General features: G+C 35.9%; 2 protein-coding genes across 2 annotated transcripts; one reads left to right on the top strand and one right to left on the bottom strand.

Annotated features, from left to right (window-relative positions):
* Positions 1 to 27,756, bottom strand: LOC124534260. The gene is made up of 5 exons (XM_047110009.1): positions 27,575 to 27,756; positions 6,929 to 6,975; positions 3,723 to 5,032; positions 3,369 to 3,536; positions 1 to 127 (listed from the first exon to the last, which is right to left on the bottom strand). Exons 2-5 carry the CDS (start codon positions 6,951 to 6,953, stop codon positions 86 to 88), a joined length of 1,545 nt encoding a protein of 514 aa, XP_046965965.1. The 5' UTR covers positions 6,954 to 6,975; positions 27,575 to 27,756; the 3' UTR covers positions 1 to 85.
* LOC124534172 (uncharacterized protein K02A2.6-like) lies at positions 17,283 to 22,517 on the top strand. Its single transcript, XM_047109883.1, has 4 exons — positions 17,283 to 18,223; positions 18,332 to 19,360; positions 19,484 to 21,278; positions 22,401 to 22,517. The coding sequence occupies exons 1-4, from the start codon at positions 17,283 to 17,285 to the stop codon at positions 22,515 to 22,517; spliced, it is 3,882 nt and encodes a 1,293-aa protein (XP_046965839.1).

Below are 27,756 nucleotides of genomic sequence, written 5' to 3'. Positions count from 1 at the left end.
AATTTCAGGAATCAAATTTTATTTGTATAAATGTATTCTTAATACTTATGTTGAATAAATTTACTGTATTTTCCATTCAGCAAATCTAATTTTGACATGTTTGCTTGTGGCGATGCCAATCTTTCATCTGAAATAAAAACATTTTATTAGTTTATTGAGTATATGCCTGTCTTACGGTCTTAACAAACTATTAAATTAATTGTTTGATCACCCGAACTGAAACTAGATCTGAACTAAGGCACTCGTGATCCAGGGCCACCACTGATAAAAACCACTAGACAAACGAGGCAGCACACTTATATACTTACGACGCACTATGGGAAAATCGCGGACGTTTCGTCTCAAAACTCCGTATCTCAGTTGTTTCAAAACTAAATGATTTGCGATTTTGAACACATATACGTGAAAGTATAAGGTTTAATAGAAAAAATTAAAAAAATTAATATTATGTTTATTAATTTAAATAGAATTAAATATCATTGTATACACAGTTTCTAACGAGAAAAAAATAATGTACAAAATTCAGCAAGGTCCTACAGATTTCATTGACAGCAAGAAGGGACTACAATAAGGGACTTCATGGAAATTTCTTTCGATATTGGTTTAGAAGTATTTCTCAAACTTGATATATATGGATCAGAAGTTTACAATAACGTATGAAACACGTCTGTATTGGTAGCCGCTCTTGAACACTTTCTAGAATTATGAAGTCTCAACTTTTTATAATCTTTGTTACGGGATTCTTGGGCGTTTTCGGACAATTGTCCGATTGGTAAAATAGCATAGTACTCAATGATTTTTTCTCCGTGAATAAGAATTTTATCTACGGATGAAGGCATATAATACCAATTATAAATATTTAAGTTCAGTTGGGCGGTATTATAGGCGTATTCATCGAACTTTTTTGAATCAATAGCCATTCCAGATGACATAATTTGTAGTATAATGTACATTCGTTTTATATATTATATTTATTAAGTTCTACGTCACATCTGTATTGTCTGCCGAGTAATAGTAATTCTGAAAAAATCTCCGAGCTGTGTTTCCGTCATTACTTTTTCTTCATTTCCTCCCTAAACAGCTTTTGTGCCAGTTTTTTCTTATCGTCTTTGTTTTGGTGTAGTGGCTGACCAATTTTGGAAAGACAAGTTATAGGAAATGTGTAAAATCATCTCCATGTTTCTAATCCAAGCGTGTAGTGTTGACAATACATATTGAAATGAACTTTAACTGCCTCTAAGTTATTCATTCGCTGAGGAGTAGCACCACAAATTTTACAAGAAGCGCTCGAAGGAGTTTCAGTTAAAACTTGTGCTACTTTACCATCAATCATGGTTAAAAATAGGTTATGAGTAATTTCAATTACTTCACCATTCTTATTTATCGTGGACGGAGTCAGGTTTTTAATTTGATTTTTGATATCAGCCACAACAGACGCGGTTTTTTCAGGTGTTTATTTGGCAAATTAACACTTGTATAGGTCTGCAATATCTTACGGATTAGCAAGATTCATTTTTCCAAATAACAATATTAGTTGATTCATCTATGAGTTTAATGGGTATAAGAGAAGCATTAAGAAGTTTCGCATCTGATATGAAATCGCTTTCTTCGGACAAAACTTGCTTGTATTCACTTTGCCCTGATGACCCCTCACAATCCCATTTGCAGAATAGTTTCAACTGTCCTAAACCGTTTTTGTAAATTGAACCAATTAGTAATAAACGTGCCATAGTATGATCCAATAAGTCCAGCAGATTGACTTTTGCACTTATGTTCGTAATGGTTATGCTCGAATCTGGTGGGTAACACATCTTCTTCGCTTCGGCTAAAGTTGGATAAAAAGGAAACACTGAGAAGTTATTGTCCGCCAAACAAATTCAAAGTTTCCCACGCTGTTCTTTGTTAAGGTCTAAGTCAATAAATGTCCGTAGTGATTGTTCCTTTGTAAAAGATTCCTTCCTTCAGGGTTCTGAGTTATGAATATAATAAACATTTTCTAATTATTTTTTGACATAGTTCGTATAATATTAAAAATTGTGGCTTCCTCCGTCTCACCCATCGACCGCACCTACGGAGCATATGCATTGAGCACAAAGTTCAATCCGTACTCTTGTATTAATTCCATGTTTTATCGTTTCTTTGTTTTTTTTTCTGAATATGCTTAGTATGAGTCATTAACTGTGACTCGACACTCCAGTGGTAGACGAAATTCACCATTTAACCAGTCGACGTTATTACTTTCAAAGCGTTCTCTTTTCCGGGATGCATTTCTCCAACGTTCGTTACATTTAGATACCAAGGGTCTTTTAATATAGAAGACCACAGTAGCCATATCCTCTGGTGACAAATTGAAATTTTCTTACCAGTAGTCTTCTATATTATTTCCATTTATCAACAAATTGCACAACTCTCGTAAACTACTAACAAATTCACCCATTATTTTCAAAACTTCTGTGAATACTTGAAAATAGGTATAAACTTCTGACGAACCGCTGTGGTTGTTTCAGGGTTCGCCTTTCTTTTATTGGGCTATGAAATAGTGTTATGTGCAAAAAGATAAACTAATATTTGCACTCTTCCCATAACCAATCTGTTTTTAATTTGACCCAAACAGATAACGTGACCATATTTCATCAAATAAGGTGGTCAAAACTATATCAAAACCACAAATAACTATTAATAATACTCATCACTGTAATGACCATTTTATCAATTTGACCTTAATAGATAACAGATGTTTATGTGAGAAGTAAAAAGATATTGGCAAAAAATAAAATGTTTATCTCGCGATATGTTTTGGCACCGTGTCTGAAAAGGCGCAAGTATGCGCAACTTTTTTTTCTCCTTGTGTAAACTAATGTATAAAGATCGTAATACAACAAATTATGGCAATCAGCGGCAAACGGGTAAGTCTCGTTAAAGAAAAGGAACCCGAAAATCATACCATCTTAAATTATATTGGTTATATTAATTTATTTATTTATTTTACATAATATTATTTAAGAACCGTTATGAGGAGGCAATACGCATTTCAAAAATGTATAATACTTATACATTTATATCAAAAACTTTCCAGTAATGTGGCGCTGAATTATAGTAATGTATTGTGCCAAAATCACATCAAATTTCATCAATTAAACATGAGTTAGCTTTGATGCAGTTTTATACATATTATGGTCAGGAAAAAAATTATAGAAAAGAACGTTTATTTGTAAGATTAAATTAATTAATTAGTTTTTACTCCATAACAACGACTTTCACGTAAAACGGTTTTGAGAGGGCCTTGTATGGGGCTTTCCCATAGTGCGACGCTTTGTTTATTTCCATTAAATTAGTCTTAAAATGAGCTAAGATAGAGTGAACAATACCTGACAGTTTAATGTACAATAATATTCTCGGTAACATCCTAAGCACATTTTAGTCGTGATTGAGCAGCAAATTTTGCAAGTATTAGGTAGTGCATTGCCTACACGACTCATTGTAGTTGTATGTTCTGAAGAGGTAGTTAAGAGATCGAAACCGTTCCTTGAATTTCCCTGAAATTAGAAAAGACATTTTTTTAATATGTAATATGTTTTTTTTTTTTTATAAATAAACTGTCTTAACATTGAACGTGGAGAAAAAAGAGAGATTACGAGGTTGTGAAATCATACTATCATTAATATATTTCGTTACATATTACGTTCCTAATTGATCTTTCTTTAGAAAATACAAATAATTACCGTTTGGTTTTCAGAATATGGTACGGTATTAACAGGGCTATTAAAACCACTGTCTCTAGACACTGATGATCTTGATATTGCAAGATGATTATCATTAACATCTTCACTATCTATACTGATAACATCTCGTCCATTGTAGGTTAAGTTGTTATGAGACAATGTTTCTTGTGGTGCAAAAGACATACTTTCATTTGGTAAATGTCTCGTAGTTTGTGTCCTACTTCTCCCATGATGATTATTTTCTTTAGTTAGAGTTCTTTGCATTTCAGGGTTATACGAGCCGTCTGTTCTACGCCTTTTAATTAACTGATCGCTTATAATTATACAATTATGAGTACGGTTAAGAATGTTTGGCTCAACACTTATTGTTATTTCTTTATCTTTAGGACCACAAGACAGTATATTAATTAAATTACTGTCTTCATTTTTTTTATTACTATTCACATTTTTAGAAATTGTTTTCGAAGTTTCCTTTTTATTAAATGTGGTAGAGGAAGGATCACTGCTTTTAGACTCCATTTCTATTCTGTTCTTGGTATAATCTAACATATTTCCAATTAATTTGACTAAATAACCATTTGAAATATTGTACCAAGACTTTCTAAAGGCAAGTGCTAGTGTCCTGTTTATAATTTTTTTAATGAATGTCGGATGTGTTTCTAGCGGTAATATGAGAGATTTGACTGTAGGGTACGAATGATCAAAGAGATTGTATTTAAAATGTTTATAGTATTCGACAGCTTTTAGGTATGTTACATGGTTCTGTGGTTTGGTTATAAAGGTGAAATAAAAGCATTTTGAAATTTCTATCAAATTATACGATACATTATCTAATAAATATAATATATTTGTTTTATGATTTTCTGAATTTATAATTGTTGAATGTTTTATATGTTGGCGACTGCCATTATTTGTGTAACTATGTATAATACTGTCTTTTGGAAATGATGTATTTGTCTGTGCTGTCCAATTAGGTCCTTCGTGGTTAATTACTTGATTAGAGACGACATTGTTGTTTTGAGAACTGTTATCTTCAGATCTAAGATTCAAGGTTTCGTAATTTAAGTCGTATATGTTCAATATGTTGTCCATAGTATCAAAACAAACATTTGAGGAATTAACGCCATCGACGCATCTTGATTGCGATTCTATGTTACTGGTTTGAAATGATTGCATTGCAGGACTTTCAAAACAATTATCCATGCGGTTCCCGACCGATTTATTCAATTCATTACTTTCTGCTTCGTCAAAAACTAAGGTTACTTTGATAGGCGCATTAAAGTTATACGTTGACATATGCTGAACAATATCTGAAAAATAATAATAAGTTAATTTCCTGTACTACTTTTCTTTCGGGTATGAGAGATAAATAAAAAAAATTGGTACAAAATTCGGAGAAAAGACAAATACTATTATGTACAGAATACACTAGATCAGCGGTCGGCAAAACGCGGCCTGCGAACTCGTTGCGGCTTAAAAAAGATAACAAATATGACAGGTAACATACCAGAAATAGCGTCTCAAATGCAACCTCAGACATCACACTGAAATTTGTGAAAAATCTGTTTCCTATTTAGGTCGTTTGTAGTTTTTATTTCTTTTATTTTTCTAGCTATAAAGCCCAAACATATAAACATACGAGGTGTGTTCAAAAAGTATCTCGAATTTTGTGTTTTTTCAAAAAGTTTTTATTTATTCATGAATACCTATTTTGTCCCCTTCAAAGTAATCCTCATGAGATATATACACTTGTGACAACGGTTTTTACAATCTTCGAACCACTTCAAAAACTATTTTTTTTTTTCAGCTCCTCCTTCGATGCCGTCTTTATATCGTCAAGCGTAGCGTAACGTCGTCTTTTTATGGGCTTCTTCAGTTTAGGAAATAAGAAAAAGTCACAGGGGGACAGATCTGGGGAATATGGTGGCTACGGCATCATTAGTATGTTGTTTTTGGCCAAAAAGTGTCGCACAAGAAACGATGTGTGAGCAGGGGCGTTATCGTGGTGCAAAAGCTATTTTTGTTCTTCCACAAACCCGGGCGTTTCTGGCGGTAACCTGCAGGTAATATTCTTTATCGACCGTTCTACACTGTGGCAAGAACTCATGATGCACCACGCCTCGCAATCGAAGAAAATTGTCAGCAAAACTTTCACATTCGACCGAACTTGGCGCGCTTTTTTCAGCCTTGGTTCGTACGGTAGCTTCCATTGAGATAATTGAGCTTTGGATTCACGTCATAACCATAAACTCACGATTCGTCACTAGTTATGACCCTCTGGAGCAAATTTGGGTCGTCGCGGACACAGTCCAACATCTCAATGTTCATGTGATGCTGTTTTTTGTCGCAATTGAGCAATTTTGGTATGAATACCGCGGCGACCCATCTCATGCCCAAAATCATTGATAAAAATCGAACGGCACGAGCCAATCGATATGTTTAGGTCCTCAGCAACTTCTCTAACGGTGATTTGACGATTGGCCAATATCACTTTCTCCACTTCATTAATTTTTTCGTCTGTTGTTGAAGTGCTCGGGCGTCCGGCACGCTCTTCGTCGTTCACATCTTCTCGGCCTTCTGGGAATATTTTGTACCACCAATAAACGTTGCTTCGGTCCAAGGTAGCTTATCCGTATGCCACAGTCAATATTCGAAATGCATCCGCGCACTTAATTTCGTTTTACAAGCAAAATTTGATATAGGTTCTTTGATTCATTTTTTTTAATAGGTAAAAATCTAAGACGAACCAAAACGCGTGCAAGCAAAGCACAAAGACCTTGTCGGCTTAAGTGAGAGACATGAGTACCAACATAAAGCCACAAAAGTATCGAAATTCAAAAATACGTAGCCCGCGAAAATTTAAAATTCGCGATACTCTTTGAACACACCTTGTAATGTAAGTATTATGTGTATGAATTAAATTCTGTATATTATTAAAAAATTTAATAGCAATTTTCTTTTTTCTATGAAATATGACAATTAACACTAATTAATCATGGGTATAATAATTAAGGTATATTGGGCTTATAAGGTAAATTTTATGACTACGGCCCGCCTATAGTTTATTTTGCTACCTTGTGGCCCTTGCCTACCAAAAGGTTGCCGACCGCTGCACTAGATAATACAGAATAAGTTCATTTTCTGGTAAAATAAATATTAAATACATATGCGTATTGTTAAGACTTAAAAATCATTTTAGTAATTACCATTGTCTGTATTTTGTAGCTCCATTATTTATTTATGCGTCAAAAATCTGTAACAAAAAAAAAGTGTAAATAAAAATTTCTAAATCTTTTTACTAGAATTAAGGCAGCCGATAAGGAAACAAGACAACGAGAAGGTAGTGCACACAGCGCGTTAAAATTATGACACATTTTAAATAAAAGTAAGAAGGTAGTCTGTGGAACGCAGTGATATAAATATTTATTTTAGTATTATTTTATACTATGTAGTGATTATATTTCAAAACCGGTATTTTATCAATATATGGGGAGTCTTTATGCAATGATATTCCACACACCTCCCGTGACGTCATTTGTTTGGGTCAAAACCGGATCTCTTATCAGTAGATGCAGAGTCATTAGTTACGTGGATTAATCAGAATCCATAATTTTAGCAGGTAGGCAGGCAATTTAAAACGCTGCGAAAAAGTACCCAAGAAGTAACAAGTGCTAACATTTCCCTTGAATTACGCACTGTAGAATAAAAAACTTAAAGGCTAAAAATAGAATTAAAGATCCTTTTGGATCTTACTATGGATATACTAGAATAGACCTGATCAGTAAAAGGGGTTTTGACGGAGTTTGCAATAAGGGAAAATACCCATAGGTAGCACAGAAGAAGGCGATTAAGATGACTCTAGTCTTTTTATGGGTAGTTTGCTACATATTGAGCTCGTTTCTGGTAATCAACTTGTTTGGGAAAACGATTCTCCTAATTATGCATATTGGTGTCGCCCAATATTTCTCAAATTTCTCAAGGAAATTCAATTTAGCATTTTAAAAGATGATAATACAATCAAGGCAGAGATTGATTATCTGACGACGATGATCGGAGAAATGAAAATCTCACATTAACAGAAAATTATCCGAAAACGCTGCTGAAGCTCGAAATAAAGACTTCAGAAGATATCGCTCATACCATTCGAGAAAATTCTGTAGAAAGGCCACAAATGAAGACCGCCACTGAACTACGTCATAATCTTTTCACAAAATACATAAAGCCTTCGTAAGAGGCAAAAACTTTATTGATTAGAACTGAGACATTTATTGGCGATTATGATCAAGAGAACTTTTAGTTTGTAAGTGTGGATTTGTAATTGCGTAATGAATCCAAATCTGACTCGTCTGAATATTAAGATATTATTTTTTTTATTTTGTCAAAGGACAAGAACATTTGTTGTAGTGGATACGAACTTTATGGAAATGAACTTTATAAGGAAACTTTAGCTATTTTTCGGCCATAACAATTGTCACATAGTTATTTTAGTCAAGGACAAGTTATCCATAGAAAACGTTGGTTAAAATGTTTGAATAAATATATTTTTTTAATTTGACCAACTTAAAAAAAACAACAACGATCGTCCCAATTCTTTTCTTTTAATATTATCATTCTAGGACTCGTCTGCTCCAGTGGCCATCGGTTCTACGACAGATAAGGTTAGCCCATTGCCACTAGAGCTTGCTGATTCTACAAGCTATTTCCGTTGATTTGGCTATCTCACGGATAACCTCATATCTCAATTTATCAGCGAGAGAGACACCTAATATAGCTCGCTCTATCGTCCGATGCGCGATCTTCAATCTGTGAACTAGCCTGAACGTCAGGGTCCACGTCTCGGCACCATGTGGCATCGATATACATTAAAATAAAATTTGGTTATTTGCATTTCTTATGCACAACTCGCACTTGTCCAAAAAAATTAATACGTCAAAGTTTTCAGATATCTTAGGGAAACAGATTTTCACCCATTGGCCAATTTTAAAGAAACACCTGTATATCTCCGATATCGCAAAATATCTGTGTACCGGATAAGATGCATAAATAGGGGAATATATCGTACAATTTAACTATTCAATCCGTAGTTGGAGATTTTCATGAATTAATGTTTTTCTTCATACGAAAAAAATATTTAAAGCAATATAATGTTGTAATTGACGGTAGAATCCATTTTTATAATATATTTTTTTTTAAATAAAATAATAATTTTTATCATGCCTAAGTCTTCTACTGTTAAATATCGGTCCACACGTCAAAAGGACCGCGTCGCGTGTCGGCTTGTCGGCATTTGGCTGTGAATCAAACGGTGTTTGTATTTCGCCGACATTAAGAAGTGTAGTGCTTTGAGGTACCGCACAAGGTATCGTACAAGACAACATTGTAAATGAACTTGTTGGAACTTCATTTTTTTTATGTTATAGATTGGCGGACGAGCATATGGGCCACCTGATGGTAAGTGGTCACCATCACCCATAGACAATGATGCTGTAAGAAATATTAACTATTCCATACATCGTCAATGTGCACCAACTTTGGGAACTAAGATGTTATGTCCCTTGTGCCTATTGTTATTGTCATTGTCCATGGTTTCAAAAAATTAAAAGCATCAGGAAAAATATAGTAGCAATAGGCTATTTGACAATGTGAGTTTAAAAATGGTCATTTATTAACGAAAGTTGAAAATAATAAAAAATCCAGAAATATCACAAACTCACAATATAACGAAAAATAATACGTTAAATTGCTATCATATTTCTCGGTTCATAATATTTCTACAGAATAAAATCTGTTTCGTTAGATTATAATCTAACGAATTTCGTAATCTTACGGGGAATCTTCATTGTTAAGTTTTTTATAGGCAACCTTAGTCTTGGGGCGCATTACCTGGAAATATTCCTTTTTTTTTATGACTTCATTGTCTTTATTTTACCTTTGTGTTTTTTCTTTGAAGCCCATGGTGTTAACAAAACATTATCAACATGATCCTCCCTCGTTGAAATAATAGTACATACATATTTATAAATATGTAATTTTATGGTCTACTATCATTTCTATACTACTAGACAAGCTGTTGTTGTTGTAGACAAGCTGTTCAAAGGAAATTTGTTCACAATGACGGAGAGCGAAAAAAAGGCGGAAAGGTTAGTTCGATGATTAAGCCGGGATGATCTAGCAGATGTGGCACATTAGTTTTTATCTTTTCTTTTCGTCTATGATTGTATAGTGAAATTATAAGATTTGACATGGTAATAATTAGAAGTTTATTCGTCAACTCAACAACATAACATCATTGATAAAACAAATATTATACTATTATAGCAGTTATGTAGTACATAGTGTTGGAATAATACAAAAACTCTCCTCACAATAAATACTTTGAAAAACTGGCACAAGATTGATTACCTACTTTGCTCAATCCTTCCAATTCGACAATTAAAGTAAGAATGACAATTTTTAGCCTTACTCCTAGTATTTAATGTTTACAGGCCCCTCCTCCGACTGTTGCAACATCCTGTTTTGATTTATTTAAATAAAACAATTTAGTTTAGTCAAAGCCGGATGTTGACAATCAACGTAAATTGTAACAACTATTTAAATCGAATTATTTCTTTAATACATTGAATCAATAAAATATGATCATATTAAAATAAATATACTAACAATAGCATGTGTATTATATGTACAATCGTTGCACGATGCAGTAACTACTGAAACAAAGACAACAATTATTTGCTTCCTTTATTAGTAGGGCGTACTAAGTTCGTGAGCGATCCGTGTTAGTTTCGGCAATGTTTAAGCACTTTGAGCGCATTTTTAATAAATATTTTATTTGAAACTGCCAAAATATAACATTTTTGAACGATGATTTATTGCAACTCTAACGTCAATCGATGTAGTTTTTTGGAATTTAAAGACCTAATTTATTACAAAAATTATCACAATCATTCACGACTTTTTAGGTTAATTAAAAAAGCGTAATTTATTTATTAGAATTTCTTAGATTAACTCGGCCGCCCGAAATCTAATCAAATCAAATCAAATCTTAGAGTGCAAAATCTACGTGACTAGTAGTATATATACAATTATACATGCATACATATGTCAATATCCACTACCAGTTTCCCGACTTTGTACCAGTCACCAATACACCATTTCAGACACCATTCAAGTTGTTTTTGATGTTTGTATAGGATCTATGAGAAGGAAAGGTTTTTGAAATTTTATTAAAGTTTTAAACGTTGTATGATGCGTTGTTATGTTGAACTTATTGTACGTTATTGTATTTTTGTGATTGTTTTTATTGAATTAAGTTAACGGACAATATGGTAACTACTGAGATAAACAGAATCATACAAAGATAATCTGTGTGACAATTAGAATCTGTGTTATCTGTGTCACAAACAAAATGAATGTGATCTGTATAATCTGTAATAAAACATCCATATTTTTTTAAGTTTTCCTAATAATAAGACAATACTGCTGCTGTTTCTTTTGATTGATAGATATGGGAGTTGGCTGATAAGAATAATGAGCAGGACGCAGACGGCATATGTAGGATGGTCGAGGGTTAGCGCGTAGCTCTAGCCTCAGATACGGTGTTACGAGATAGGATATCATAATTAATTATATTACATACCAGCTGTGTCCTTGTACACGTTTGAATTTCTACAAAAAATATATTATTGTAGATTAAGTTACCCCTTATTATATCAGGTTACTAGCTGTGCCCGCGAATTCTTTCGCGTAGTTGTCGGAAACACTATCATGATTATCGTTTGATTGCTCACATTGGTTTTAGTTATTATAATGGTCAATAAGATTTAATAATATGTTTAACAGTTCTTCAAGGTAAATTATACTTTTAGTTTTAACATATAGTTGGCCATGTGAAAAGGAGTCTGGACGTAAATCGATTCCTACGTGTTTAAATGTTTGGTCCTGTGAATTATTAATTGTTACGGCAAAATATAACTTAATGGGAAATTGAATTCTTTTAAAATTATAAGGTAAATCATTTGGAATCATTGGGATGCGAGGTATAAGCACTATTTGACCAACTGCCGGACCAGTCACAACTGTTGCAACGATCACGTTATTGCGAAGGAATTTTAATTGAAGGCGGGTCCCGTTACATAAATTTGGTGGTTTAAAATTTCTGAGTAAAATTATCGCAACACCTATTTTTAACTTCAGGGAATATGGTGGAAGACCGCTCGGGTTTAAAGAATTGAGAAACTCTTGTGGGTAATGGACAGCATCTTCTCGATCCATTACATTATTATCAATAGATGTGTAGGTAGTTATATCGCCTGCAAGTTAGGTTTAAATTAGGCCGTTAATTTCGTCAACGCTACTATTTCTCGCCGCCAATATTGCTCTTTGCCACATTCATTGGTAATCTTTATTTTCTATTTCGACGATATTGGGGTAAACTTTTGATATTAAATCCTCAATGCTAGTCACTTTTTCTCCTAAATCGCGATCAATTTCGTGGCCAAAAATAACGTGCTGGCCAATATTAGAAGCGTCTGTATTGCCGTCATTAGCCACGGCATCTCTTAAATGAATATACTCTTCTGCTCTTAATTTTTTTTTATTTATTTTGATGTAATCCAGTCTCTCAGAAAAGATTTTTGCCGCCATTTCGACACAATATTGGTCGAATAATGCTTTGAAGTATTGTAAGCTGTGCATTTATTCTTACCATGAGTCTAAAGTTATATTTAGCTATTATATATATATATGTATTTTTGTAATTCTTAATTCTTAGCTTGTTTCATCTTATAACTTTGAATTAAAGTGTGAATGTGTTAAGGAAGAGCGACTTCTTCTGGCACGGGAGCTCACGGCACTCAAAAGAAGAAGTCAACCTTTGAGATTTTATTGTACTGTCTTGGTTATTGATGAAATAAACATTTATTATTATTATTATTATTATTATTATTATAAATGCATAAAACTGCATACACGATACTGTTTTAGATCTAGCAGCCGTATTCTGCTGTGGAATATTTATACAGTATCCGTCACTTCCAAAGGGGAACAGTAAATGATATTGGGTCATACGATCTATGAGTTTTAGAAACTCGTTGAAGCCGGCCTTCTCTATAATTGTACTCTACAATATTATATATAATATTGTAACATATTATAATGTGTAACATGTGGTGTACAATAAAGTATAAATAAATAAATAATTCAACACAATATCTCGGGAACCTTTCCCCTTCATCTATTAAAAGAACAGCTACTTCATTTACTATTGGCGCATTATACCGACCTCGATGCTAGTTAGGAGGTTTCACATCAGTATGAATAAAAAGTTTCAAATCATGCGTTGATCTATTTTCGAGATTGTATTGTATAATATGTATTTAAAACTCTGAACCAATATACGTATTATGATCGCGAAGAAATGTTTGGAGAGCTTCGATAAGATCAATTTGCAAGGTTGGGTTTATGTTTGAGCGCAAGGATATCTGATCTGCATGAGACACAAAATATTTGCAAAAAATCGGCTTGTGCACCTTCAGCTGGAAGTAAATTACCGATCAAATGATAAACTTGTCCCTGGATTTTGAAAGTAGGCATAAAGTTTCCCTGACGAATTTCTTTCGCACCAAATGAAGTCATTTGAAAAAGTGTATTATACTGCCTTGAGTGATTTAAGAAATGCTTTGAGGATGGATTTGAGCCTGATATCAGTTCTTTAAAAACTGACATTGGTTCTGAAATTTTAGGTATATTTACTTTGCCACCACTACAACACAGTCCAGGACTTTCTGCCCTCCATTTTTTTTATAATTAATATCAATATAATTTAACGCAACGTAGTCAAGAGAACGATCAAAAGCAAACGCAGAATTCAAAAAATTATGTTGCCTGCGAGTTTGATTTATTAATGATCTTGCATTTTGCTGTGCTAGTCGATGGGATTTCAACGCTTGATTCCCGATCGCGGTTTTCTGAAGTTCCAGAATTTTGTGCGGCCAAACGTTGAGAGCGTTCAGCGCTTGATTCTCGTTCGCGGTTTGCCACAGTTCGTGAATTCTGTGCGGTCAAACGTTGAGAACGTTCAGCGCTTGATTCCCGTTGTCGATTCACCGAAGTTCGGAAATTTTGTAAGGCTAACCTCTGTGAACGTTCAACGCTCGATACCCTAGCACGATGTTATTCACTGACCGTTCTTTGATTAGCCAACCTCTGCGTATTGTCTTCCGCTGTTTCATTGCTACGCAAAAGCCGCAGACGCTTTGCATTAGCAGTCTGCCGAGAAAGGTTAGATCTTTTTCTAGGCATTATAGTGAGAAATTAAATTTAAACCAAAACATTTAAGTACCCGAAATAAGTATAGTAAATATTTAAGTACCCGATAGTATAATGAAAAAAAAGTATTGTCAAGGTTATTTCGATATTTTAACGTAAAATAACCATATATGTTTTAATAAATAAAAACCTAACCAAATCAGAATAATTACGCAAATGACAACCAAAGCTAATAAACAAAAATTTTGACAAAAAAAAAACGATTTCAAAACAGAAAAAAGTAATATGCTCTAAAAAGTAAAAATAATTGCTTATTATTCTACAACTTAATAATCAAGTAACTTATTCTACTTACCAATATGTAGGTATGTTCTGTGTTTCCACGCAAGGACATAAGTATGTACCTACCCACTTTAAATCTAACTTAACACAAACCTATGAATAACAAACAATGATCACAATATATTTTAGATTTAAACTATGTAAAATGAAATTAAAAATATTTAGACTATTTAAAAGTCAGCAAAGTTATTAGGATAATATATTATAGTTAAAATTATTGTTATTTTTGGTGTCGGTGTCAGTCAAGATAACGCAACAATACACTACGTATTACACGTAACACAATCACATTAAACACAAACAAACCGTGAAACAAAAATGTAGCCGATATTTAACTCGAAAGATAACAGTGAGGATGGTGTAGATATAGAATTACAAAAGTTTGAAACAATTCGTAGTCAAGTGACTCGTAACGCTTCTTTCGCTTGTCTGGTTACGGGCGTGTCCGACACGTCCTTTTAAGAGCTCCCACCTCCCAAACAAATATATAATATATATTCACTATCATAAAAAGTAATTGTTCTTTGTCATCAGTGTAAATCTTAAAGGTCGTCATAAAATTTAATAATTACCAACATCTGTGTTTTTATTGCTTATTGGTATACGGTCAGTTATGACAACCCATTTCTTAAACATAAAAGAAATATTGTACAATAGTGTACGATTGCGAATATTTTTTTTGTTAACAATTCGATGCAGGTGTTTCGAATTGTTAACAAATATATTTTTGTCTTACATCTGGATGTAAGACAAAAGAAAAAGTCAATTGTAAATAAATAAATCATAAACAAAATTCATACTCCGCCAAAACAAACAAAACGTTCAACAGGATATGTAATAGTAAATCTGAATGACTTTTCTTTGTCTTGGATTAGGAGAAAGTTCATGAATTGTAATACCTGACGGTAGACATGTTGCTTAAGCACTCAATTTTGATTCCAATTTTGTCATTATATGGGACCACTATGTACGTATAGTTGTATTGTGTTGTGTTGTATATATGGTGTTGTGTTGTATATATATGTTGTATTTATTGTGTTGTATGTATATGTGTGTTGTGTGTATGGTTTAAAAAAACCTCAAGAAATGTATTTATCGATAGACCAGATTTACAAATTTGTAGTATATCATTTATTTACAAACTTACCTTGGCTGACACCACCTCCAAAAATAACAATAATTTTAACTTACTTACTACTTCTTTTTTTTCTCGCTGGAAAAACGCATTACGCGCTTCCCCCACGTGATGGAAAGTGGGGGGGCGGTGTGTGTGGGACTCCCCGGAGCCCTGGACGCCAAGTGCGCCCAAGTACGCCGGGTTTACCCACTAAAAAAACCAGCGGTACCCTCTCCGTCTTTCGATGGGCGCCACGGGATCGCTTACGCATGCTACCGTGACGCCCTGACGGTCGGCCCACCTATACGGGCCTCTAACACCTAGGGGTGATTCCCGGGGTACTGGGACCCCCTAGTCCCTGCGGCGCCTATTGAGGCGATCGGAGAAGGTACGCGTAGCGCCTTTTCCTCCTCCCCGGTCGTCTTCTGCGGAGCGAGTCAGCGGCAGCACTCTCTTCCCGCTCCCGCTCCGCGGCTTCCTTCTGCGACATGACACTTTCGCAGAAGGAGCGCATCTCTGACCAGCACATCTCGCTACCGAGCATGGCGTTGATCATGCTCGGCAGCGAAAGGTCTCCGCCTATAGTCGCCGCAAGGGTGTGCCTCTGGGGCCCCCACGCAGCACACTAGTACAGGGTGTTTTACGCCGTATCCACTGGCGCACCACACTCGTGGCAGAAGGGTGACTCCACCCGCCGCGCTATCCCGTGCAGGTACTTACCGAAGCATCCGTGTCCAGTAAGTACCTGCGTCAGTCTGGACGACAGTGTGCCGTGCTTCCTCTCGACCCAGCGACTCAAGTGGGGACGGATCGCCTCCACTGTCGCTAGGCCTACCGTGGGTGACCCCAGATCTTCCTGCCATCGGACGATCAGGGCTTGCTGGGCTAGAGCCCTGATCCGCCCGATCTCCGCCGACCCTGGACGTTCGCCGCGGTCCATCGCCTCGACCCGGAACCGGTACACTTCCGGTGAGCACCTCCGCCTGGAGCTCCCAGGGTGGATCGCCCGCGAGAAGTGTCGCCGCAGTCCACGACACCGTACGGTACCCTCTGATGCCTCGCACTGCTATGACCCTCTGCGGCTTGCGCAACAGGGCCCGATTTTTAGTGGTGAGGGCAACTTACTTACTACTTGATTATTAAGGTGTAGAATAATAAGCAATTATTTTTTACTTTTTAGAGCATATTATTACTTTTGTCTTTTGAAGTCAGTTTTTTTTTGTCAAAATTTTTGTTTCTAAACGATTCGGCCGAGTATGGCTAACGAGCTCCTTAGAATTTTTCCGTTCCCTTCCATACCGTTACTTTGTCATGGATCATATGCTCAGAACCTTACCAAACTTTCACCATAGTACGCTTGAAGTATATCCTTTATAGTAAAAAAGAATCATTAAAATTGGTTGGCACAATTTTGAGTTATTCACCTATTTATCGCGCACATACATAATGCACATTTAAGACTTACATCGTTTTCATAGGGATACCATCATCGTAACAGGATAAAATTAAATTGGGGCCCCACGGGAAGCACTATCTTTCAAACAAAAAAAAAAATATCAAAATCCACCCAGTGAAAAGGTAACAAACATAAAAAAAAAAAGAAAAAAATATACAGAAGAATTGATAACCTCCTGCTTTTTGAAGTAGGTTGAAAACAAAACTGTTATGTACAATATGTGTAATGTAAGGTAGATAGAGAATTATTTGAATAAATCAGTCTGCTTTGGATCTCGGCCTTTCATTGACGTAACATTGGCGCAGTCGGTTACTTATAAAAGTAATTATCGATTTTAAAAAGTTATTTTTAAAAAATAAATATATACATATATCTCAAAATGCCTATCGGTAAAATTGAACCTTTTTCCGTTGAATCACAAAACTGGGACAGTTACGTGCGTCGCCTAAAACAGTTTATAACTTTAAATAGTATCGACGACGGACTTAAAGTCGCCACGTTGCTAACATTAGTCGGCGGCGAGTGTTACAATTTACTTTGTGATTTGTGTTCACCCGACCACCCGGAAGATAAAGACTTCGATGAACTCGTTGAGTTGCTAAAACATCATTTGGAACCTGAGAAGTCCGAGATAGCCGAGAGACACATTTTTAGACAAAGAACCCAGCTACAAGGTGAAAGCATTCGTTTATATCTACAAGGATTAAAACATTTGGCTAAGACTTGTAACTTTGGGTCGAACCTGGAAGAGAATCTACGAGACCAATTTGTCTCCGGATTATATAGTGAAGAAATGCGGTCGAGAATATTCGCCGAGAAGGACATCGACTACAAGAGGGCTGTGGAATTGGCTAGCGCTCTCGAGGCGGCGGAGCGGCACGCGAGCACGGCGGGCGCTCCGGTCGGCGGTGAAGGCGCTGGCGTGGACGCGGTGCACCGGGTGAGCGGCGGCGGAGCGGCGGCGCGTGCGCGCGCGCGCATGAGCGGAGCCGGCCGGAGCGGCGGCGCGGGCGGTGCAGCGGCGAGCGACGGCGGCGGCGATCGAGTAGCGGACGGCCGCGTGCCGTGTGCGCGATGCGGTAGGGCTACTCACACTCCGAGTAAGTGTCGTTACAAAAATTTCACATGTGATTTGTGCGGCATCAAAGGACATTTAAAAGTTATGTGTTTAAATAAAAGTAATAACGCGGGGCCTATTGGAAGGGCAAAGTCGAAAGGTCAGTACTTTATAAATAACAGTAGTGATTCCGAGGGCGACGATGGTAACTTTTATAATTTAGTTACGGGTGGCGAAGGTGATAAACCTTATTACGCTACCTTGTTTGTCAATAATGTCAAATGTAAATTCGAAATTGATACGGGGAGTAGAATATCCGCAATATCCAAAACATTTTATGATAAATACTTTAATGATATTGTAATTTATAGTAAAAATTTGATATTGAAGTCATATACTGGTGATACCATCGATACCCTCGGGTATATTGATGTGGATGTACGTTTTGGTCAAAATTCGGCTAAACTAAAACTATATGTTGTTGAAAACGGAGGCCCACCTTTGATGGGTCGTACGTGGATCAAAGAATTAAAGTTATCAATTGTAGAATGTCATAAAATAACCGAACCTGATTCAATCGCTAGTAGATTAAAACGAGAATATCCAGAAGTGTTTGCGGAGGGTCTAGGTACTTTTAAATCGTGCATTCGTTTACATTTGAATGATAAGAAACCGGTTTTTGTCAAGGCGCGTCCTTTGCCGCTATCGCTGCGCGAGCGCGTGGAGGCTGAGCTCGAGCGCTTACAGCGCGAGGGAGTTATCTATAAGGTGGACCGTTCGGACTACGGCACTCCCATTGTGCCTGTCATTAAATCTAATGGCGATATTCGCATATGTGGTGACTATAAAATCACTTTAAATCCGATACTTAAAGATTTTCACTATCCTTTGCCACGGATAGAAGAAATATTTTCAATTTTATCGGGGGGCGAGCAGTATACGAAACTTGACTTATCTAGCGCATTTCAGCAGTGTCTTCTTCATGAGGAGTCTCAGGCTATGACGGCCATAACAACGCATGTGGGAACATTTGTATACCGTCGAGTACCGTTCGGTATCAAGTGTATACCGGAAAACTTTCAGAAAATTATGGAGGAAACACTTAACGGCCTGCCGTCTACTGCCGTATTCGCTGATGACATTTGTATTACGGGTAAAGATAGTGATACTCACCTTAAAAATTTAAGAGCTGTCCTACAGAGGTTAAAAGATAACGGTCTTCGTATTAATTTTGATAAATGTCAATTTTTTAAGGACAGCGTTACATATTTAGGATATAAAATTAACAAAAACGGTTTGCATACTGATACCAAGAAAATAAAAGCAATCGTCGACGCGCCGCTGCCTACTAACATAACAGAGTTGAGGAGTTTTATAGGCCTCGTCAATTTCTATGCCAAGTTTGTATGTAATATAAGTGAGATTTTAAAACCTTTATATGATTTATTAAAAAAAGATGTCAAATGGGTGTGGACACACAAGTGCGATAAGGCTTTTATTAAAATAAAAGAATTATTGAGTAGTGCTCCGGTGCTCGCTCACTACGACCCGGAGCTGCCACTCATTCTGGCGGTGGATAGCAGCGCCTACGGGCTTGGCGCGGTTCTAATGCAGCGCGGCGCGGACGGTCGCGAACGTCCCATTAGCTGCGCTTCTCGCACGCTCAACGCCGCGGAACGCAACTACTCTCAGCTCGACAAGGAGGCCTTGGCTATAGTTTTCGGTGTAACTAAGCATCACCAATATCTATACGGCCGACGATTTATACTTCGCAGTGACCATAAGCCCCTCAGTTATATCTTTGGAAAAAATAAAGGTATTCCCACAACAGCCGCGAGCAGACTACAGCGCTACGCCATGAAGTTGGCCGCTTACGACTTCACGGTCGAGTTCGTGAGGTCCGCGGAGAACTGTCAGGCCGATGCGCTGTCCAGACTCCCATTGCCGCGTTCGTCTGTTGGACGAGGCACAAAGGAATCCGAGGCTGCGACTTACTTGAATTTTGTGCAAGATAGTTTCCCGCTCAGTTTTAAAGACATCAAAAGTGAAACGGCAAAAGATCCCATTTTAAGCAAAATTTATGGCTACGTCTTATACGGCTGGCCAACGGCCGTGGATAAGGAGTACATTGCATATTTTAGGCGTAAAGAAAATATCTATATCGATCAAGGCTGCTTATTGTGGGGCTACAAAATAATAATACCAGGGACGTTGCAAAACGCTATTCTAAAAGAAATTCACGACGGACATCCGGGTATCGTTAAAATGAAGCAAATAGCTCGTAACTACGTTTGGTGGGCGACTATAGACGCGGATATCGAGCGGGCAGTGCGCGATTGCGGCGCGTGTCTCGCGGTGCGGCCCGCGCCGCCGCCTGCTCCGCTCCACTCGTGGCCGTGGCCGGTTGAGCCGTGGTCCCGCCTCCATCTCGACTATTTGGGGCCCTTTAATAATAAATATTACCTTGTTATTATTGATGCTCACTCTAAGTGGATTGAAGCAGAAAAGGTCAGCAGCACGTCAGCAGCAAACCTCATTTCTGTTCTTAGGAAAATATTTGCCCGTTTTGGATTCCCAAAAAGAATAATTAGTGATAACGGGCCTCCTTTTACGTCAGCGGAGGTCGCGACGTATTTCCAACGAAATGGAATAGGGCACACGTTTACGGCTCCGTACCATCCCGCTAGCAACGGAGCGGCTGAAAATGCTGTGCGCTCGGTAAAAAGGGCTTTAAAAAAGGCTTCTTTAGAAAACGAGGACGAGAATACTGCTTTAAGTAGATTTTTATTCTCGTACCGAAACACCGAACACAGTACCACCGGGCGGGAACCGTCTGTGGCGTTGCTCGGCAGGAGGCTGCGTGGTCGCCTCGATCTGCTACGACCCGACACTGATGAGCGCGTCCGCGACCGGCAACTAGCTAGCGAGCTGCGTCAAGACGCACCACTGAGAGTTGTGGCTCCCGGTGACTCAGTGTTGATTCGAGACTACTCTAGACGCAATCGGAAGTGGGCGGAAGGAGTGGTTATAGATCGTTCGAGTCCGGTGTCGTACTCCGTCAAAACGAGTGACGGTCAAATACACAAACGTCACATGGACCAGATAATGTGCGATAAAAATCGTAAATCACGCTTCTCCCTTACGAAAATCGAGGCCTATGATAGGCCTGGAGTAGAAGCAGAAGAGGGCAGTGAGGCTAGAGAGCTGAAGGAGAAGGATGAATTAGTCAATCGTTCGTCTCCAGAAAAGAGCTCGAGGTTATCTACGGACCATATGTCCCCGGTTGCGGCGGTTGGTCATGTCCGGCGGCAGGCCGCTGTACAATGCTTACAAAAGATTAAAAAAAAGTAAAAAAAAGTGAGATAAAATATTTAAAAGACCAACGGCCCCCGCAAATAATTATGTTGTAACTCGTTCATTATAATACATGAACTACTTTGTACAATGCACATAGATACCAACTGTACCAATTTATTGTCAAATAAAATAATAATATAATATGTTATGTTTAGCTTATAATTATCATGTCTAAAGTTTTAAATTGTTATTGTTGTTGTTTGTCATTAGTAAAAGTTATGTAACACAAATGTATAGTATTTGATCTGCACATTGTCAGTTGTCATTAGTGGTTTATAAACATACTGCATAATCTGGTATTATTTAAATATAACTATATTTATATAAAAATACCATTTTCTTTAGTATAATATAGTGATAGTATATAAGTGTTTTGTTATTATATTTTGTTTGCTTATATTGTTTGTGTTGAAAGAATCACTTGCGTTTAAAAGTTGTATTACCATACCATTTTGATGTATTAGCTTAATAAGTATAGTTAATAATAAGAAGGAAGGTGTTATGTACAATATGTGTAATGTAAGGTAGATAGAGAATTATTTGAATAAATCAGTCTGCTTTGGATCTCGGCCTTTCATTGACGTAACAAAAACAATATTAACTTAAACGTAATAAGATAAAAAAACCGAACAATAAGAAGTTTAGATTGTTTCTCCTTTGGTGTTATTATTTCATAAGGTGATTATAGTACAACAGTGTTGAATATACTACTAATTTATTTATGCAAACATTTTAAACGATATTCACCTATTTGTTTATTTGCATAATTTATTTTCTCAGTGATGATTAATCAGCATCGTTGAAATTATCGCTCGCCATTTTGAACTTTTTTACGTGTGTATATATTCTATGTGTGTGTATGTCATTTTTATACATTATTTATACCGTGAAACGTTTGAATTGTTTACTTGCAAAGTACGAAGGAATGTTCATTGAAATTTGATCTTATATAGTTAAAACTACAGCAGATTATGATTTAAATGTAATCGATTTTAAACGATAAAAAATAATGAGCAAATAAGCTGATATCAAAACTTAATTTTGATAAATAATTTAACTATTAAGAATGTTAATTTTTTTAAGTCGTTATGTGCATTGCTACTTCGCAGAACTACACCCGCGGGTGAGACTGACGAGCGCGGCGGCGCGGGCGGGGCTGACCCGCCTCCCTCTCATCCACCGCCGCGCCCCGCCTGCTAGCAGACTCTTAACAAATAGACATATAGTGTCACGGACTTTTTTTAACTATTAAAAGAGGAATATATCTTTCATATACATTGTTTGAGCAACTTAAACCGTTTATGTTGCGCACGCAACGAAAGTCCTTAAATGTGAATAATTTTCCCAGTTTTTGCAACATTTCTTACTCTCGCTGCGCTCCTATTGGTCGCAGACTAATGTTATAGCCTAAAGCCTTCCTCTATAAATGGACTATTCAACAAAAGAATTATTTTTCAAATCAGACCAGTAGTTCCTGAGATTAGCGCGTTTAAACAAACAAACTTTTCCGTTTTATATATTAGTATAGATCTGCCGGTGAATGTCACGTCAAAATCGGTCCAGCCGTTCCATAGATAATTATTATAATCTCAACAATTTATTTTACATTATTAGTTACTTATAAAATTATTGTTGTTATTAGGTGTTTAATAATTAATCTTTAATCAAATACATGTCATCTGTACTACTTTTTTTAAAAACATTGAGTTGTCTCGAGAAATATGACATGGAAGTTATTGAAAAATATATTTGTTAGAGAATTAATATAAAACGTGATTTTATTTTGTCAATCTACTGAAGCTACACTATATAAATGTTTTGATTAGCTCAATGTTTTATCGCGTTCATTCGTGCAAATTTAACATTTGACTCTTTCAATGCTCTCATAATTTATATTGATTATGCGATATCTACAAACATTAATTAGTATCTAGGTTTCGCATTCCACCGATCTTTTTATTTTGTTATTAAAGTAAAGAAGAATTTCTTGAGAATTATTCCAAACAAACTATAATAATTATTTTCGAATTTCGGAAAAAGGTCGTCAACTTTTTATCATGACATTTGTGCATGAGCCTTGAATATGTTTTTGACGGCCATAGTATTACAAAAAGTAATTTTATAACTACTGTAATAAAACTACTCACGTAACATTTAATTATTTCAGTATATTAATTTATCACTTCATACAATATTAAGTATCCGCTTATTATATTTAAATTAACTAGTCTTCACCACCATTCTCACAACAATGTCCTTTTTTTCTTTTTCGTTCCCAATCAATCCTCTTTTGCTCTTTTTCTCGTGCCAGGCGGTACCAGTCGCCACACCACGCCACGCCACCCGAGGAAGGCACGGGCTTGCACCAATATGTTGTCGATAACCGAACTTAAAAATGTTATTTAATTTAAAAACAACGTATTTAAAAATTAAAGCAGTACTAAATATTATTACTTCAATTAAAATTATTTAAAAATCATGACAGTACTGTAATTAAAAGTAAATTATTACATTAATTTCCACCAACCCGCATTGGAACAGCGTGGTGGAATATGTTCTAAGCCCTCTCCTTAATGAGAGAGGAGGTCATTAGCCCAGCAGTGGGAAATTTACAGGCTGTTACTTACTTTACTTTACATTAATTTGAGGCAATACCAATGATCTAGTAAACAGATATGTTATTAACGCGCAAAAAGTGAAGACTAGAAAACGTCCCAATTCGGACGTTTGCCTTCAGTCATTTTACGTAGTAATACGTGATAATACATCATAATTACGTAGTAATACGTTTTGCGTAATTAAAACATCTAGTTATCCCTTTTACTTATTTTTTTTATCAAGCTATCCTTTTTACTTTTAACGAAATGTAAAACTAAACTAAAATAAACGGTCCCCGGCGCGGCGCACTTTTTTCTGTTGTTTAGTATGGTTATAACATATCTGTTTATTAGAATATCATTGGACAATACCGAACAATGTTTAATTCGATGAGATGAGATGCACGTGGAACTGACGGCTCGCAGCAACGATTACAGTCGTCTCATCATCAAGTTGTTATTTAGTTATTGGTTATTTTAGTTATTATTTTAATTTGTGTCTTTTTTAAGTTCAACAATAGAAGAATAGATGGGTCACATGCGCCATCCTATTCCATCCATTACGCTTAGAGTCATAAAACACGTGCAAATCATTATTAAAGTTAGATAAATCATTAACTATCAGCAGTGTAAAATGTCGTAGAACTATTAGAAAATCACTGGGTACTATATATGTCACCGTAAGGTTATAAAATTCGTTAGATTACAGTCCATCTCGTCAGATTATTAAGGTGTAGAATAATAAGCAATTATTTTTTACTTTTTAGAGCATATTATTACTTTGTCTTTTGAAGTCAGTTTTTTTTTTGTCAAAATTTTTGTTTCTAAAAGATTCGGCCGAGTATGGCTAACGTGCTCCTTAGAATTTTTCTCTCCTTAATGAGAGAGGAGGTCATTAGCCCAGCAGTGGGAAATTTACAGGCTGTTACTTACTTTACTTTACATTAATTTGAGGCAATACCAATGATCTAGTAAACAGATATGTTATTAACGCGCAAAAAGTGAAGACTAGAAAACGTCCCAATTCGGACGTTTGCCTTCAGTCATTTTACGTAGTAATACGTGATAATACATCATAATTACGTAGTAATACGTTTTGCGTAATTAAAACATCTAGTTATCCCTTTTACTTATTTTTTTTATCAAGCTATCCTTTTTACTTTTAACGAAATGTAAAACTAAACTAAAATAAACGGTCCCCGGCGCGGCGCACTTTTTTCTGTTGTTTAGTATGGTTATAACATATCTGTTTATTAGAATATCATTGGACAATACCGAACAATGTTTAATTCGATGAGATGAGATGCACGTGGAACTGACGGCTCGCAGCAACGATTACAGTCGTCTCATCATCAAGTTGTTATTTAGTTATTGGTTATTTTAGTTATTATTTTAATTAGTGTCTTTTTTAAGTTCAACAATAGAAGAATAGATGGGTCAGATGCGCCATCCTATTCCATCCATTACGCTTAGAGTCATAAAACACGTGCAAATCATTATTAAAGTTAGATAAATCATTAACTATCAGCAGTGTAAAATGTCGTAGAACTATTAGAAAATCAGTGGGTACTGTATAGGTATGTCACCGTAAGATTAAAAAATTCGTTAGATTAAAGTCTATCTCGTCAGGATTGTAAACTGTCAAAATTTTGTGAACCGTAATATATGATTGCAATTTAACGCATTATTTTTTAAGAGTCGAGATGGCCTAGTGGTTAGAACGCGTGCATCTTAACCGATGATTGCGGGTTCAAACCCTTTAAATCCATTCAGTCTTTATAATTCATCTCGTGCTCAGCGATGAAGGAAAACATCGTGAGGTTGCATGTGACAAATTTCATAGAAATTCTGCCACATGTGTATTCCACCAACCCGCATTGGAACAGCGTGGTGGAATATGTTCCAAACCTTCTCCTCAAAGGGAGAGGGGGCCTTTAGCCCAGCAGTGATAATTTACAGGCTGTTGTTGTTGTTTTTGTTTGTTGCATTATTTTTCGCTATATTGTAATCTATCGATGGGAAGCGGTCAAATTGTGAACTCGCGTACAGTGGAATGCATCTCGCGCTGATTGGCTGAACTTTATGTGCCCCCCGTCACCCCGTTGACCCCGCATCCGCCATATTATTTGACCGTAAAATTTCAAGTAGTATGTTACGGTGACATATATGTATAAGAGGGTGTTAATGTAGGATTCCCAGCGAATATATATATATGCTTAGATATATTATGGTACAGATAGAAACGAAAATGACTTAGGTACGATTTTGATATAAGTCAATTCTTTTACTCATGGTTCTAGCTGCGAGATCATTAATATTAAAACAACAGAAACATTTTTCAGCTACACCTTCCTTAATAGTCAAGGAAAAATAAGTATTGTGGCTGGTTTATACCGATTACATATTATTAATATGTTTATTTACTCATGAGTAGCGAAATTGTAGAATGACAATTTTTCTTAATGATAATGATGAAATTATTACTGCAATTTCTTGTTCACTATCCGATATGATTAAATCAATGTAAACGCTAAAGCTCAAATTCGAAGTTTTTAATAGAATAGAATAATAGTTACTGAACTACTAGACCCAATGATGTTGTAGTAAACAGATATGTTATTAACGCGCAAAAAGTAAAGACTAGAAAACGTCCTAATTGGGACGTTTGCCTTTAGTTGTTTTACGTAGTAATACGTTATAATACATCATAATTACGTAGTAATACGTTTTGCGTAATTAAAACATCTAGTTATCCCTTTTACTTATTGTTTTTATCAAGCTATCCTTTTTACTTTTAACGAAATGTAAAAATAAACTAAAATAAACGGCGTGGCACGGCACTCTTTTTTCTGTTGTTTAGTATGGGTATAACATATCTGTTTATTAGAATCTCATTGACTAGACCTATAACATGCACATATATTCTGCAACATAACACATAATTGTCGCACTATACACACTCGCGTGGGAACTCGTTGATGACATTCAAAATCATTATTTAATTTAGAACGTAGTATGTAGTATATTATTTTAATAAACCTCCTTTATACTGAGAAAACGATGCACTCTGATATAGCTTAAATGGAATGTCAAGGTCAATTTTTTATGTTGTGCGTTCAACTCAACTTCCAAACTACATAAAACATAATATGTATATACTTATATATCGTTCAGCCTATTAATACACTTATTGTTTATTGACAACGCAATCGTTTATATTGCGGATTCTTATCTTTAATGTAGTACTCTTGGTATAATTATTGTCGAATCTACTTAATATTATAGGACATATAATCATTATTAAATCAATCAAAAACAAAACTTCACAAGAGATAAAAACGATTGCGAAGCATCTGTATTTACAGAATTAAATTAGCTTTCCATCTTTTTTCCCTTTTCTTTGTATATAATATGTATATTTCTTTTCCTACAAGGAAACACATTGGTGTTCACGAACACCACTATTAAAATTTAAATCGCTTCTTGTATTTAAATGTTACTTATATATCTTATTGGTTTTAAATATATGAATTAAATATAAAAAGCCAGGGAATAAATGCACCAAAATATATATATATCGGTACTTAACAGAATACTTTTAGATAAAAAATTGTTTACACTTAAAAATAATTGGGCAATAAAAACAAAAATATACCGTACCTTCTGTTTTTACACTAAAACATGAAAGTATACTGTTCTTAAACGCTGTACAAATACCCCATAATAATAATTAAAACACGCTGATTTACACCAAGCACACAACAACAATACACTCTTAATTATTAAAACTTTGAGAGCGCGCACAAGACCGAAATGCCCGTTTGCGATAGTGGCCGTACCCG

The sequence above is a fragment of the Vanessa cardui genome, chromosome 12 (assembly GCF_905220365.1).
Source record: "Vanessa cardui chromosome 12, ilVanCard2.1, whole genome shotgun sequence".
NCBI classification, from domain to species: Eukaryota; Metazoa; Arthropoda; class Insecta; order Lepidoptera; family Nymphalidae; genus Vanessa; species Vanessa cardui.
The sequence above is the reverse complement of the archived record's forward strand: the minus strand, read 5'-3'. Positions and strand labels throughout refer to the sequence as shown.